The 16,550-nt window shown below is 32.2% G+C and overlaps 1 protein-coding gene across 5 annotated transcripts in view; it reads left to right on the top strand.

Annotated features, from left to right (window-relative positions):
* Window positions 1–9,765, top strand: part of LOC130897599 (major facilitator superfamily domain-containing protein 6-like) — a 49,595-nt gene extending 39,830 nt beyond the window's left edge. For all 5 annotated transcript variants that reach the window (XM_057806549.1, XM_057806542.1, XM_057806536.1 and 2 more), the window contains 4 exons: window positions 1,663–2,732; window positions 3,306–3,469; window positions 5,077–5,448; window positions 9,401–9,765. In XM_057806549.1, coding sequence (XP_057662532.1) covers window positions 1,663–2,732; window positions 3,306–3,469; window positions 5,077–5,448; window positions 9,401–9,762 — 1,968 coding nt within the window. In that variant the 3' untranslated portion in view covers window positions 9,763–9,765. The remainder of the gene's footprint in view (window positions 1–1,662; window positions 2,733–3,305; window positions 3,470–5,076; window positions 5,449–9,400) is intronic.
* The last annotated feature ends 6,785 nt before the right edge of the window (window positions 9,766–16,550 follow it).

The following is a 16,550-nucleotide window of genomic DNA, read 5'->3' as shown; positions in this document are numbered from 1 at the left end:
TCATACAAAACCTTTGGTAGATGCCCTTACTGCTCCTTTAAATATGAAGCAGCAGATATATGAAACCCATACAAGAAGATGTGAACAAACTTGACCCGATCGTTGATATTTCTTCATCCATTTGACAGCCACTCTGTGTCAGTAGGAAGATATGTTCTACTGGAAAACCATCAGCCGTTAAATCGATACTGGTTATGCCAAGCTAATCAAGTAATCAGCTCACAGACTCACCCGAGCGAAGGGAGAGGAAGCTGAAAGGATAATGCGCGAGATGGAAGAGGAGAGACTAATAAAACCATCTACTAGTCCATGAGTGTCCCCAGTAGTGCTTGTTATGAAACAACAAAATACCGCATGGACTTTCATGAGTTAAACAACGTTACAAAAAAAGACAGCTATACTCTGCCTCGAATTGATGATATACTAGATACTTTAGCAACCAGTTAGCTGTTATAATGATATGTTATCGCTTCAGTAACAGCCAATTGGAAAATCAGCAACATATTCAATGACAAGTTTGATTGTTTTCAATCTCTATGAGCGTATTCCCGTCCAAGGTGACCAAGCAGAAAAATACACTTCTTCAAAACTGCATTAGGACCTGTGAAAATAATACTGAAATATTAGCACACAATCAGCCAGCTTCATTTATTTTAGAACGTTAATTTATAAACTTTCCAAACTTAACATTTTCATGCGAATCACCAGATTTTACAATAGATCCAATTGAATTCCATTGAATAAAATTTAACAAATCTCAAAATGTTCAAAGCGAACTACAGATTCAAAAACATAAAATCGAAAATTGCACAATTTCACCACCAATAGTTTTAAGTTTCAATATTAGGACTGTTTTATATTTTATTATAAAATTAATTATTTCGTATTGGACTGTAGGATTTATTCCAACAAGAACGTGAATAAAAATCCCAAGACAAAAAATTCAGGATATACACAGAATTTGGAACTTTGAAATTCAGAGACTCTTTGAATTTTTGTTTAAAGGTGGAGGACTTGTGGGAACATACAAGGAAGCATGATACCGGTAGATTGGTGAATCGTATTTTCACAGTTTTCTTCCATTTTTACTCCAAATATTTTTTACATTGGACTTTCTTTAGATTTCGAGATTTAAAGTCTCATTGCCTAAAATTTAGTTTTAGGAAGTAGTTTTAGTTTACAACAAATTCAATTGGCATAAGTGTATTTAAAATGATTTGTTCCTGTTGAATCCAGCGTTGAATTTAGCATTGACTAAATTTATACCTTCGTTAGAAAAAGAAAACAAACAATAATGATCCACTGATTGATAACAGAATTTATATTCAATATCAAGTTATTTTTGAATCAATATTAATAATAGACAAGAAACTTATGCAGGTATCAAAATTAATAAGAAATTTGAGGTTTTCTTCATTTTACATTTTTATTGTTCATTTCATCTATTATTTTATTTATTTTCTCGAAAAAATATGTTTTTGGCCAAAAGTAGCTCTCGTCTTATTGAAAATTATATAGTACAACTTCTTTTGTATAACAAGAACCAAAGTGAATTTGAAAAAAATATAGTTTATAGGCATTGAAATTCGATATGTATAACAATTGCTCAATAAAACAAAGGCCAGAGAATTAAAAATATGACAAAAACATTATTCATTTCAGATATTACTAGCAGCATTCTCAGGTATAGGTGGTGCTTCGGCTTTGTTACTTTTGTTAGTTCCTGTTGGAAGAATTACAGTAACATACCCGGATCGTCTAATTTTTGGATTATATTGTGAAACAAATTACACTCCGGGAGTTTCCTTGTATCAAGAATATCCATGTACTCCAATTGATATGGAGAAGCAGATGGATATTGAACTGCAAGTGGAATCATGTGGATTTGCTTGTCAAGCGGTTTTAAGTGATAACTACACTGAAGCAATTATGAATACAAAAAGATACGATGTACAAATTTATGACATTACAAAAAATTCGACATTGATTTACACATATTCACTTACTAAGGAGTACAGATTCGAGTCTGCACCAGTAACTGAAGCTAAAAGCAAAAAGATATTGAATAATGACAAATATAGTACCTCCATAAGAAAGTTGTCTAAGAGTTCTTTCTATTTTCCCGCAGTTTCTATGTACAACTTTTCCTGTGATTTGGAAGAGGAAGCTACAGTTAGTTGTGTTTTAGGTAGTAGTGATCAATTTAATTTCGAGAGGATGAAAAATCCTTGGAAAGCAGGAATAAAATATATTTCACCTGATAATAATATAGAGGAAAATATACAGATTTACAACATTGAATCTGTGAATTCCAAGAAAGAAAAAAATATTACCTGCTTAGAAAATACAGGAATGGTAGGCAAACATATCTCTGTAACAATTCCAATAAATTTCAATGAATCTACTATTAGACATCTGGATCTGGGTAGCTGTGTACACAGATGTTTAGCTACATCTAGAAGACAGAACGTCTGTTCTAACCAAAAAACTACTATAGAACTAAACATGAATGTAACATTTTGGTCCTATCTTTGTATTCGAGTTTTTGTTGGAATTATCAGTGGTACATCTTTTGCCATGTTTGAAGGTGCGGTGATAGCATTATTGCGAGAACACAAGGCTGATTATGGTCTTCAGAGAATATATGCAACTATCGGAGGAATGATAAGTTCACCGGTATCTGGATGGATGATAGACTATGCTAGCAAAGGCAAAGGCTATACTGACTTCAGGTGAGATTTTTATGTCCAGCTATTTACTGTTATAATGTTTATATTCACTGTTAGCTGCAATGTCACAATTCTTGGTTAACAAAGAATTGGTACATTAACAGGAAAAGATGAAATCATTCTCCTCTCAGCAAGTACCTATGTAGATACTTTCTAACAGCTACATTTTTTGCATATAGACAAAACTTCTTTGTGAATATTTTTCAGCGATGTTCTGTCAATGTAGTCATTCCAAATCTATATCAGTATTTATTTGATCTTTCTACTTTTTCAGATGTAGAGCTTGTTGTAATGGACCTGTGTCATACTTCTTCTTGTTCGAGTAAAATTTCATTTATCATTATCTTTATATTAGGCTGCTAATTACTGTAGATGTTTACGATTTTATGTTATATCGGTTTTCTGTTTAGATTTTCTCATACTGTATATCTTCTATAAAATTTCTTTTACTTCCATATTCATACGTATTAATATTGCATCTTTGTTGTAAGTATTCCAAAAGCTTTTATTTAAATATTATCCCATTTTGCTTGATTGATCAATAACCTTGATGATTGATTTTTAAATGTATTACAGACCTGTGTTTTTTTTATATGCTGCTTTGAAGATAATTAGTGGAGTTTTGATGCTTTTCATTAATCTAGAATTCAAGAAAGCAGCCTCCAGTGTTATTGCCGAAGTAGTGGAAATACTCAAGAAAATTGAACTAATTGCTTTGTTTCTATCCTGTGTTGTTTTAGGTAAGTATCATATAACGAATATCTTCCAGAATAATTGCAACTGCATTTCTGACTTTCTGTAGTCTCTCTTCAAGCTTATCATTTTTTATGAGATGTTTTTTTACATACCACTTTAAATATAAAACCTTTAATCGTTCTATGACCATATTTCTCTGAGGAATGTAATATCTTTTAATTGATTTCATTATATTAGATAAGAATCCGTTGACGAATATTTTCTATGGACTCGGGCTTCGTGGCAAAACATTTATTTTTTAAGATTTCCCAAAGAAAAAAGTCTAAAGGCGATAAATCCGATAACCTGACCGGCCATTCAATTGGACTCTCATTCCAATCCACCGTCCAGGAAACCGGTCATCTAAGAACTGTCTTACAGGAGCCGCATAGTGCGGAAGTGCTCTATCTTGTTGAAATTGAAGTCGATCAGCGGTGTTATTAAAGGATCAATTGTATTTTCAAGCATATTTAGGTAGACTACACCAGTTAAATTTCCAGGAATAAGAAGTTGTCCTATGATATGATTTCCTAATATGCAACTACAGACGTTAACTTTTTGAGGATATTGGGTATGAACCTCGCGGAATAAATGTGGCTTACTATCATCCCAGTAACGGCAATTGCGCCTATTTACAGCTCCATTCAAATAAAGTATGCATTCGTCGGAAAAACAAATGTTATATAGTAATTACGGATCTTCAATTAAACGCTGGCTCATTGTTTCATAATATTGCAGCCTTTTATCAGGATCATCCTCATTTAGTTCCTGTACTTGTTTGATTTTGTACGAATGAAATTTACTCGCTTTTAAAATTCGTATCATGGACGAACGGGAGACACCTGAGACTTCAGCTAGTTGACGAATACTTTGGGTATGATCCAATTCAACATGCCCTAACACAGCAACTTCAACAGTTTCATTTCTGATCGGTTTCTGCGGCTGGTGTTCTACATTACATACAGATCCGTTATCTACAAACTTTTCAACTAAATTGCCAACGTACACATCATTCACATTTTTATCGGGATAAGTCTAGCACAACTATTATTTTGAAAATAAAGTTTAACTATTTCAATTTGTTCTGAAATGGAATAGATCATTTTGTATTGTGAAATCAAAATAACTTGCAAAGTAAACAAACTAAATCAATGGAGAGACTAAAATAAAACTGTGTAAATTCTTTTCCTAGACGTATTTGCAGTTTTTATTTCAACAAATAAACGCTAACCATTACTGAGGAATTTAGTTCTGATAAATAATGTCGTGTTTTTAAAATCCCATTTTCCTATAAATTATATAATTTAGAAATGATTGTAGTTGTTTTCACTCGTAATAATTAAAACTTATTTGTATTTTTTGTTGATACCAAAATGATCGGCTTAATGTCTTATCGCCGTTTTCGCATTAACTATTTTAGTTAAATTCATATATATATATATATATATATATATATATATATATATATATATATATATATATATATATATATTATATATATATATATTATATATATATATATATTATATATATATATATATATAATATATATATATTATATATATATATATAAATCGGAAGAATAAAATACATGAAATCTTATATTCTGTAGGTTGTGCTTGGGGCTTTATAGAAAGTTTCCTATTTTGGCTTCTGGATGATCTTGGCGGCTCTAAATCTTTAATGGGTTTAACAGTAACAGTAGGTGGCGTAGTTGGAATACCTTTACTCATTCTATCTGGACCGATTATCAAGAAAATAGGACATGCAAATGTCATTTTTATTGGATTTATTTTTTACGCTATACGAATGACTGGATACTCTTTGATATACAATCCTTGGTTATGTTTGATTTTCGAGGCTATGGAATCTGTTACTTTTGGTTTAAGCTTCACCGCTGCTGTCACATATGCTGCCAAGTTGTCTACAGTTACCACTGACACTAGCATTCAGGGAATGCTGGGCGGACTCTATTATGGAGTTGGTGAGTATACTACAGTCAAATAATTTAATTGATTTTTTCCTTTTGTTAAAACTCAAATAATTTCTGTAGAGTAAAATATTTCCAAAATTCTTTATAAAACCACAGCAGTAGTTGAAAACGAATTAAATACGTGATCCTTTTGTTTATAATTACAATCTTAGCTCATAACTGATTTATATGTACTCTGATTGAGTTGAGATTCGCTAGAATACTTTTTCAGTTTGTGGGATAGATTTAAGAAATGTGTTTTTTGAAGTAAAATCTGTAAAAATAAGTTTATAATGTATCCGCCAAATAAAAATTTCCCTATCCTCTATCTTGAGCGGCTAGAAATATGTTAATAGATCTTCTAATTCATCTACAGAACATATCTACTCTGTAATAATCTTTCTGGGACCATTATAGAGGAAATTATTTTAACACCTGTAGTCCCACCAAATATTGAAATTCAAAACGTTCCATCAAACTGTGGTCAACGTGACGCTGAGTGTAACTACATTACTTTAACTATTTCAAAGAGTACAAAGCAGAAAATCAAGAATAGCTATAGATATATTGGAATTAAGACTTTCGCAAAATCACTTGACATAATTATATATCATTTGGTATATAGGTAACATGAGAATATTGCTTCTAAGAAATTCTGGAAATATCATAATAACTTTGAAACAGAAGTGCAAATTGTCTTTCATTTGTGAAGTAGTGGTCAGTTGAGAATAATGTTCTGGAAGTTTGATAATGAGACACTAGTTGAATAGGGTATTGAACACTCCATTGGGTGTTTTTTTCAAAAATAAATATAAAAAACGCTTCTACATATCAATAGATTTTATTTTTCAATTATTCACTCGACAGATGGGAGAATAAATTAAAACTTGTGCCGACATTTACAGCGTGCCATAACATTTTATTGCCAAACCCTAATGTGTTCCTATTGTATCTATTTATAAATTTCAAAACAGGTCTTATTATTTGAAACACCTGCCACTTTTTCTCTGATATCACTGATGATTATAGTCCTCAATTTGTTCATTTACCTTCTTACATTCTACTACTCAGCAGGTGTGTCAAAAAGAATGATTTTTTTGAGGATTCTGAATTCTTGTCAAATGTCACTTTGTTTGCTTCGAAAACTACTCTAGCAATCTATTGTATATTGTATCTATGGGTACCAACTTACAAAACTCGTGTATCCAAACAAAAATAACAATAAACTATATGAATGGAGGAAATTATTATCAAGCAAGAAGTAGGCTAATCAATTGAGTCTCGCTTACTAAACTGAATAATGCGAGGAGTAGAAGTTATTTTAACATAAATAATAGATAATATAGTATGCTGATGCCAACAAATTGATTGAAAAACCAGAAACTTCCATACCCTCCAAGTTAATATACAGGTATTCACTTGGAGTAGGTGGTGAAACATTGATAATAAGGAAGATGCTTAACTTGCCACGATCCCAAAACTAAAACGCCCATAAACTAGTTGGCAAAGACTTATTTTGTAAAGAGGGTAAACCCTATTACACTCGAGTAGTTTGAAAAGTGCTTGCGGTGTTGGGAAGCCTGTCGATATTGATCTTGAAATTTTATAGGTTGTAGTGTTCGGAACGTGCCTTGGTGGCTGATTCCACAGGCTTACGGTCCTTCAAAGAAAGGAGTCCCGAAAGATTGTTGTTCTGGGCGTATGCAGGTAAACCCGGTTTTTATGAGCCACGTTTGTCTGTCTTGCAAATATTGCTCTAGGTAGGATTATATAGGATAGCTCGAAAGAGCATCTGCCATGATAGTAGTGAAACAGAGTCAGGTCAGCGACCTTTTTTCCATGCTCTAAGTTGTCCAAGTTTATAGTTAACTCTGGGTCGTCTGTGAGTCGATGAATCCTTGGGAAATACCAACGTTGGCCTCAAGCCTTTCTGAGGTATTTTCATCTATAGGAACCTGGATAGATCGGTCTTTGAGAAAGCTACAAAGCCAGTCGATGAATTAGGACGATAGAACGTACTATCTTAGTTCGGTTGATCTATTTTTACGATAGCCGGATTGATGGTAGCTGATGATATTAGAAGTCTCAAGATATCACAAGATTTGCTGATTAACGACCTTTTCTACTACCTGGGCAATGACGGGGACTAAATTAATCGGATAGTTAGTTGTTGGGAACCGGAAGCGTCTTTTTTCATTTTTTTTTATATGGGTTGAACCCGAGAAATTTCCAATCTACAGGAAAGAGACCTATCTCGTTCATATAGAAGGAAAGAGTATGTATAGCGGTCTGGTTATATCAGCTGCGCATTTCTTCAATAGGATTTTTGGTATTCCATCGGGACCAGTGGCTTTATTGATGTCGAAGCCTTTAAGAAGTTTTATCACATCTCGGTATCGAAAATTTATTTCTGGAATCGATGAACCAGGTCTAGGCAGAATCGATGGTAGTTTTCTTCTGTGGTCACTGCGATTGACTCATCTTCAATCAATGGTGAAATTTTTGACCCACAAGCTTGGGCTGCCTGTTTTTGTCACAGAGCAGAAAGAACTTGATCCGTTTGGGCAATTGAGTAGTTTCTTTTTGATTCCCTCATATATCGTTCCTTGAAAATATCATGCTTGCAGGTATTTCTCAAGACAACACAGTTTAAAGATTTTTGGAAATATGATTTGAGAACCATTTGCGATAAGCAGCATTTTTGTTGTCTGCTATAGTGCAGTTTTTATCCAACCATGAATTATTGTTTGCAAAGCCCTTGAAGTAGTTAGGAATATAGACCTCTATACCTGTCAATATTACTTGTTTGGATACACTGAGGAGTCATTGGAATTGAAGCAAAAATTATTTCAAGGAAACGTGAAAGAAAATCTTTAGGTGCTCTTCATTTGGCCGATCTGTAATGTAAAACTTTACGTGGTCTAGGTGAATTCTGAGTTTGGATTTCCAGTTCACACATTGCTGTGATTAGTTTGTGATCTGATGTTTCAAGTGGTCCATATACAGTCGTGTTGTTCAGATAAGGTCCTAAGAGGCTAGCAAAGTCACTACTATTCTGATCAAGGTTGGTTCATTGATAAGTAGAGTCAGTGCGCGATGTTGGCAAAATCTCCAGCTTCCTGCCCCACATCGTCAGTTCTATTGGAAAAATTCAACCAGCCGAGGTAATGACCAGCGATAACAATATCTGCGTTTGAAAGTTTGATTTCAGGTAACCAATTTTATCGGCAAGGTTTGGGAATAACTGCGCTTGTATCTGGCATTCCTTGGTCTATAGAAAGTAAGAAAAGTAATGTTGTTCTTCGAGTTGTTATTTCAAGCCACTTAGTATCGAATTATGAATGCTTAAGATTTTCTGGGATTATACGTCGTTCCTAATGAAGACGGCAAGTTAGAAGTTATACTTGGATCGGGTGCGTTAGTCGTATCCAGGATATACAAGGTAAACCTTGGATGTTGTTGAAACCACCTTTCTTTCTGTTTCAGTCGTAATATGAAGTTTCTTTAATTGCAGATGTTGGTGTGCAGCATTTATATTCGCGTAAAGACCTCGTATATTGCAGAAATATTTTCGAGGTAGAGAAGATTTTTTTCCTGATATACCCTCCAGACCAGCCTCCATCTGGAGATCCGAGCGGGAGGCTACTTTATTTCCAGAATATTCTGGTCCAGATGTCCTCATACATTTTCTTCTCTCCCGTCCTGGAAATCGAATACATTAGCACAGCGACGAAACTTGTAAACTTACCGGGCGATGCGAGTGGCCCACATCTTCCACATATAGATATACTTCTTACTCATATTATTTGTTCCATCTCTCTATAGAAGTTTGATAATTTGATAATAATGTCTTGGAAAGCAATTGAAAACATCGGAATAACTATTATATCTGCTAATCAGCTCTTAAATCTAGTATAATTTTTCATCATATTAATTTCTAATTAAAAACCACGTTTTATTATAGGTAAAGGCATTGGCAGTTTAATAGGTGGTTACCTTATAAAGATGATTGGAATTCGATACACTTTTCAAATGTTCGCTATATCTACCGGGTTTATTGGATTGATCTATTTGAGCTTTTATCACTGCCATATGAAAAAACATCCATCACAAGGCACTGAAATAACCCTCAAAGACAAGCCAAGAAATGAGTTTGATACCATGAGTTTGAAAATAAAGTCTGAAATAGCTGATATTCAAGCTAATTTTCCGGTTGTTTATGAAGACGCCATATGTAATCCTGCTTATGAAACCACCGAAGTAGAGGATGAAGATAACGAAATCAAAAACGACTCAAACGAACCACATATGAATGGTACAGTTTAAACCTTTAACCTTTAATTTATTTATATATATATATATATATATATATATATATATATATATATGTTTGAATTTTCAAAATCAAATGTATATTTTTTGCTATTTCATAGTTTGTTAATATAGTTTTATTTTTTCACCCTATTGATGTTTTTTTAATCTATTTCCTAAATATTGAATAACTTTCCTATGTAACAACTCTACAATATTTTGATGATGATTCTATGTCTTTCATAACTTCTAATATCTTAAATACTTTCTATAGTTGTTGAGAGTCCTTGAACATATGGCAAAAAGGTGTTTTGGATAAGTTGGTTTCTTAATGGATTGTGGTATTTGCTCACACTTCTTTTGAAGTATTATTCATGATATTTTCGGGATAATTATTTTTCTTTGCAATTCTTCATCTAGCAATGCACCCTATTTGAGGATATGATAGTTGCATAGCTCTTTTAAATTGAGAATCACCAATCCTCTTTTGAGATAGGATGACATTAATTGAAATTAGAATATTTTGGGTATCAAGATGATTTTGTATAATATAATCTATTTTTGTTGGGAACGTACAGTGTAACATCAGAAAAATTTGATAAATTTATTCTATATTTATTGTGAGTTGGAGTTTTTTATGATAAGAATTGAACATTCAACTCATAATATCAATTTCATTATTCGGTACGTTAGTCATGCAATGGTACTCATAAAGCAAAAAATGAGGAAATTATGGCATTAGGAATTTTCACAAATAAAAAATACATAATGATATACCACTTATGGTATACAAAAACTACATAAATTTGACATACTTCTTCAACCAATTTTGTGAAAAGTATTCTCACTATATTAATCTAATTATTTGAAGAATATCTCATAAAGAATTTCATGAAAAAATGGTAACGTTATTGAAAATTTTGAAGAAAAAAATAAAAATACGTAACTTCTCTGACGAAGAATATATATTTATTACATTGGATGCCGTTTCTTTAAATAAAATTATTTGTATTGAAATTGTGGAAGATATATTTCTATCAACGTCAATTTGAATATTGAATTCTACAACCTATGAATTTAAAAACTTATTCGAAAATCTTATTCGTTTCGACCTACTTCCATCTATTTCAAAATATTATACTGACACTGACAATTTGAATATTTATATTAAACAATAGATCACCTACATCATGAGCATTAGAATAAGAATAAAATTAAACAGAAATTTGCGAACCATTTCTTAAAATTCTCTTTTTCATGTATTAGATTCCGTTCCAAGCATTTTTGAATCTTTATAATTGAATTTATGTTTGTTTCATATTTAATGGTTAGTTATTGTTTTTCTTATTCTTGAGATGGTTTGGAAGTATCTCATATTTGTATGTGAATTGTAAAGAAGTCTTTGCCAGCTATATTGTGTGCAAAAGTGGACTAGCTTCAATATATTTTCCGAGACTTCTTTGAAATCAAAGAAACTTTTAATAATATGATATTACCAACGAATTATGTATTCTTAGATTCTTAGAATTGGATGTGATGTTCACTTAAATTTATGCCATACAGCAATGCAGAATAAAGCTATAAATTTCACTTGAATTATTTAGGTCTTTTTTATCATTTATAGCTTTTTCGTTCTTATGAATGTGAACCAATTCTAAAAATTCTCTTCTTCGTGTATTGGATTCCAAGAATTTTTGGATCTTTATAATTGAATTCATGTTTTTTCAATGTTTTATGGTTTGTTAATTCAATTTTATTTTTTTTATGGTATTGATGACCTTTTGGTCTATTCTCTAAATATTTGGAATCATTAGGAATATTTGTGTACATTGAGACAACGTCTAGAGATATGATTTTGAGATATTGTAATCAGAACACATAATGCTTTACCACCAAAACTATATAGTCTTCTTAAATTACATAAACCGAATATACCAATGCGTCCAATAATGTCATATACCCAGTCATCTTTCGACAAATTATCCAAATACCAACAATTCATCAAAATAACCAAAAATCTTTTTTACGTAAGAAATTCATTTATGCTCAAGCAGTTTTTAGATACAGTACATATTTTTGACAATTACAAAATCATATCTCAATACATTCTCTCAATGTACACAAATATTCCACATAACACACGTATTGAAAAATAGATGAGATTCAATCAAACAACATACATCACTCAGCTAAGACGAATTTCTAGAAGGTATTATGCTTATTCAAACTAATAATTATTTCCAATATAAGGACAACTTTTTCCAACAGGATGCACAATGGGATCTCCAATTTCCTCAAGTCTAGCGCAAATTGTTATTGAATATGTAGAAGAGAAGATACTGCATAATATGGATATTGATGTAGTGCTATTTAAAAGATACGTTGACGACTGTTAAGCGGTAATTCTTAGTAACAAATGCAATAAATTCCTTGATAACTTTAATAAGTTCAATTTAGAAATTGGAAACAACAAAATGAATTTCTTAGACATGACACTTATTAAAATCAATAATAAAAGAAAAACTTAATATTACACAATTATACAAAAGAAACATGGTCTGGAAGATATCTTAATTATAACTCATGCTATCCCAAATCACAAAAAAAACAGCGTCGTTATAAGATTAACAGATAGAGCATTAAAATTAACTTCTCCATAATATCAACGCGAAGTAATAAAAAAACTAAAAAATACTTTGGAGAATAATCAATATCCATAGAATCAAATTAATAGAATCATCCGACAACGCACATATAAATAACACAGAAGAACAATAATAATCCAACCACACAAATAAATTCAATAAAAGAGAAAGATACATATATAGCACTCCCCTATACAAATAGAATCATAGATCACACAACATTTTTTCACCTCTATTCACTACACTAAAAAACAAAACTAAAGACACTAAGAAATCAAATATTATATATTCCATACCATGTCTGAATTGTCGTAAAATTATTCAAGACTACACAATACTTAGAGAACAGAATAAATGGTCACAAATACACCAAAAATGCATGAATTGCTCTACACAAACTTTGTCGTAGAACACCCAAAAATGCCATCAAGAAAAAGTAAAGATACAGTGGCAAATATTTTGAAAGGTAATAAATATCATGCATACAAACCGCAATTTGTAGACAAGTTACTATCAAGGGATTACAATATTCGTTTTGAATTCTGCGCTCTGATCCAAGGAAAGTTGGATGAAGACACGTTTTTTACAAGAACTATAATACTTTCCGATGTGGCAACATTTTCTTCAAACGGAACCGTCTTATCACAAAATTGTCGATGGTGGTCCAACAGTAATCCAAACTTTGTATTTAAAACTCAGAACCAATATTCTTTTAAAACTAACGTATGGTGTGGTGTGTACAAAAATAAATTAGTTGGACCTTTTTTTTTTCGAGATTCTTTAAATGCTGCACAATACTTACAATTTTTAGAAAATCAAGTAAGTGATTTTTTGCACGACCTTCCATTACAAGAACGTATGACAATTTGGTTCCAACAAGACGGTACTTCCATCCATAGTACATTATAATTCAGCCTATTTTCTATATTTTGCATAGTCATTCATTTATAATTTCTTGGACAATTCAAACATGGTATAGAGTAAATAACCTTCACTTCGTATTTTGCTTTTTAATTTGTACATAATGGGGACAATATATTTCTGATTTATGACAAATTCATAAATTGATGATGTTTTTGGATAGTATATGTTTTAGTTTTTCAGATAATTGTGTAAGGTAGAATGATATATATATATATATATATATATATATATATATATATATATATATATATATATATATATATACCTATATTCATATATCAGGTTTATCTATAATCTGTTTAATGGTAAATAACTGATATGGTGTACTTCTACCTTTGCGGAATCCACTTAGTCCATAATTTAATATATTTTCTACGTTTGGTATTAGTTTATTATCTAGGATTTTTTCGTAATCTTTCATCGAAGTACACAGTATTGTTATTCCTCTGTAGTTGTTACATTGTTTATTATCTCCTGAATGGGTAATAACAATGCTATCTCCCAGTCTTTTGGTATCTGTGCCGAGTTCCGAGCTATGTTAAATATTATTGTAAATAGGTCTATACCACTCTCTTCCATAGCTTTCAACATTCCAAGTGTTATTTTGTCGCATCCTGCTGTGTCTTCCTTTCTTCTTCATTCCTTTGTTATATTCTCTTTGTTAACGTTGTAGTCCTCTTTTTTTATTCTATAATTTTCTTTATATAGTTCATTATTATCTTCTGTTCCTATTAGTAGTTGCATGAAGTATGACTTCCGTCTCTCCATTATTTTTGTTTCTTCTGTTAAAATTCTACCATTTTCGTCTTTTATGTAAATTTTATCTTGTTTCTTGCACTTTATTACGGATTTATTGTTTTGAGAAACAGTTTCTGGTTTCCTTTGTTGTCTCTTTTCAGTTTGTTACTGAAGTCTGTCCAACTTTCTTTCTTTGCTTTAGCTACCACCTATTTCACTTTTTTTCTCTGTTCTATGGAAAGATATCGCTTCCACGTGCCTTTTTTGTTTCTTATTTTTCCCTTTATTTGGTTCGTCTACCATAGTGTCAATTTTCTGTTAGTTGTTTTACATATTCTACATACATGTCTTACTGCTTCGCTTATTGCCACTTTGAAAACACTCCACGTTTCTCTCAAGTCTTCTGAAATGCTTTTCAATTATTTGATTCTCATATTTTCTGTATAAGCGTATCGCTCTGCTATCATTACTATAATTATTCTTTCTGATTGCGGCTACCATTTGTAAATACTTTGAACCCGGTCTTTATGTATTAAACAACCTACACCTGCATCTGATCTTTTTATTGGGCGTACACCACCATAAAGTATTATGTTTCCGTTGTCAAGTTTTATTTTTTCTGGTCTCTTTTTTCTTTGTTACTCTTAAGCTAAAAATAGATATTTTCTAAATATTTTTTTTGTCTTCTCTAGCTCCTTTGTTTATTATTCTTTTTAGATTTTTGAACCATTTTTCACATTCCATGTTCGTTTCCAAGTTTGTTGGGTATGTTACCTTTTTCAGCTGCTGTTCTAACGATTCCTCTCGGGGCGATCTATTACTGATTTTCCTCTTACCATTTGTCAATTTTCTATCTTCATCTTCATCTGTTTTCATATACAAGCATTATTTTCATTGTAGTGTTTGATAAAGTTTATCGTTTATTAGTAGTTTATTAAATTAATATTCTTTTTTTTTCTCCACTTGCTCTCGCCTCTTCAAGTTTTGGCAATATTTGCTTTCTTTCTTCTAAGTTTCCTTACAATAATCATCCTTAACCTAAAAATCTGTCCCCTTAAAATTTTTTGTATTTCGTAGAGTTTAGATTTTAGGTTTGATAATACCGTGCGGTTGATAATACCGCGTGTCAGTGTTACTACATAACTATAAAAGCTATGACTTGTGTATGCATCACATGATCGCCCTTGCGACCGCGCGGCAGTGGCCCACGGTCATTGGTATGAGTTGTACGTCTGTAGAGAACTTTTGCGCGCATTTCTTACAATTTTTGTGTAACTGACGTATCCAGGTATGTACTTCTTTTTGTGGCCTAAATTGTTGATGTAATGTATTTTGTAGCGTAATTTGGTGTTATTTAAAGTAGATATGAGGTTTGGGTCTAAATTTTTGTTTATAAAATTCTGTTGTGGTGGCAAAATAAAATGGCATAGGTATTACAATTGCATATTATAGGTACCTATTTTTTCTTTTACAGATGGCTGAAAGTGTACCAAAAAGAAAAAAGGGGTCATGGGATCCACTTCAAATGCAAGCTGCTTTAGAAGCTGTAAAGAGTGGGAGAAAAATAAAGGAAGTAGCAAGATCGTTTATCATAGGTTAAAAAAAGGAGAATACTATGACCCTCGACTTAGCCGAAAGGCAAAATTTTCAAAAGAAGATGAAAAGGAGTTAGCTATCCATATTATTAAGTTGGCTAAAACATTTTTTGGCATCTCACAGCAACAGCTACGCAAATTGGCTTATGAGTTCGCGGTTGCAAAAAATATAAAACACATTTTTTCAACAGAGAAGGTCATGGCTGGTGTTGGAAGTGTTGGGTGTATGCGTTCCTGAAAAGAAATCCTGAGATCTCTTTACGACTTCCGGAGCCAACAAGCATGAATGAATAGAGTGTTGGGTTTTAATAAATTTGAAATTGCATTGTTTTTTCGCAATTCAAAAGAAATGACAGAGAGGAATGCTTATCCAGCAAAACGAATATTCAATGTTAATGAACAGGTATTACAACTGTTCAAAGACCTGGATAAATTTGTGCACCTAAAGGAATTAAGCGAGTTGGCAAAATTACAAGCGGAGAACGTAGGCAAAATGTCACAGTTGTCTGTACCATGAATGCATCGGGAAATTCATTCATCCCACCCGTGTTTATATATCCACGCTAAAGAATCAAACCAAGTCTCAAGATTGGAGGGCATATTAGAGCAGAATATGATTGTTCAAAGTGTGGGTGGATCACCGAAGAACTTTTTGAGAAATGGCTTCGTCACTTTACCAAATATATTACTGCAACAGTTGAAAACCCCACTCTACTAATTCTTGAGAATCATGCTAATCACTTGTCACTTTGCTTATCAATTTTGCCGGAAAAACGGGATCCATATGCTATCTTTGCCCCCGCACACTTCCCATAGGATGCAGCCGCTGGATTTCACTTTCTACGGTCCATTGCAGACCGCTTATCATAATGTGTGACTTATATATTAAAAACCATCCATT

This window comes from Diorhabda carinulata, chromosome 1 (genome assembly GCF_026250575.1).
Source record: "Diorhabda carinulata isolate Delta chromosome 1, icDioCari1.1, whole genome shotgun sequence".
Classification (NCBI taxonomy): Eukaryota; Metazoa; Arthropoda; class Insecta; order Coleoptera; family Chrysomelidae; genus Diorhabda; species Diorhabda carinulata.
Note: the sequence above shows the minus strand (reverse complement) of the source record. Positions and strands in the feature narration are given on the sequence as shown.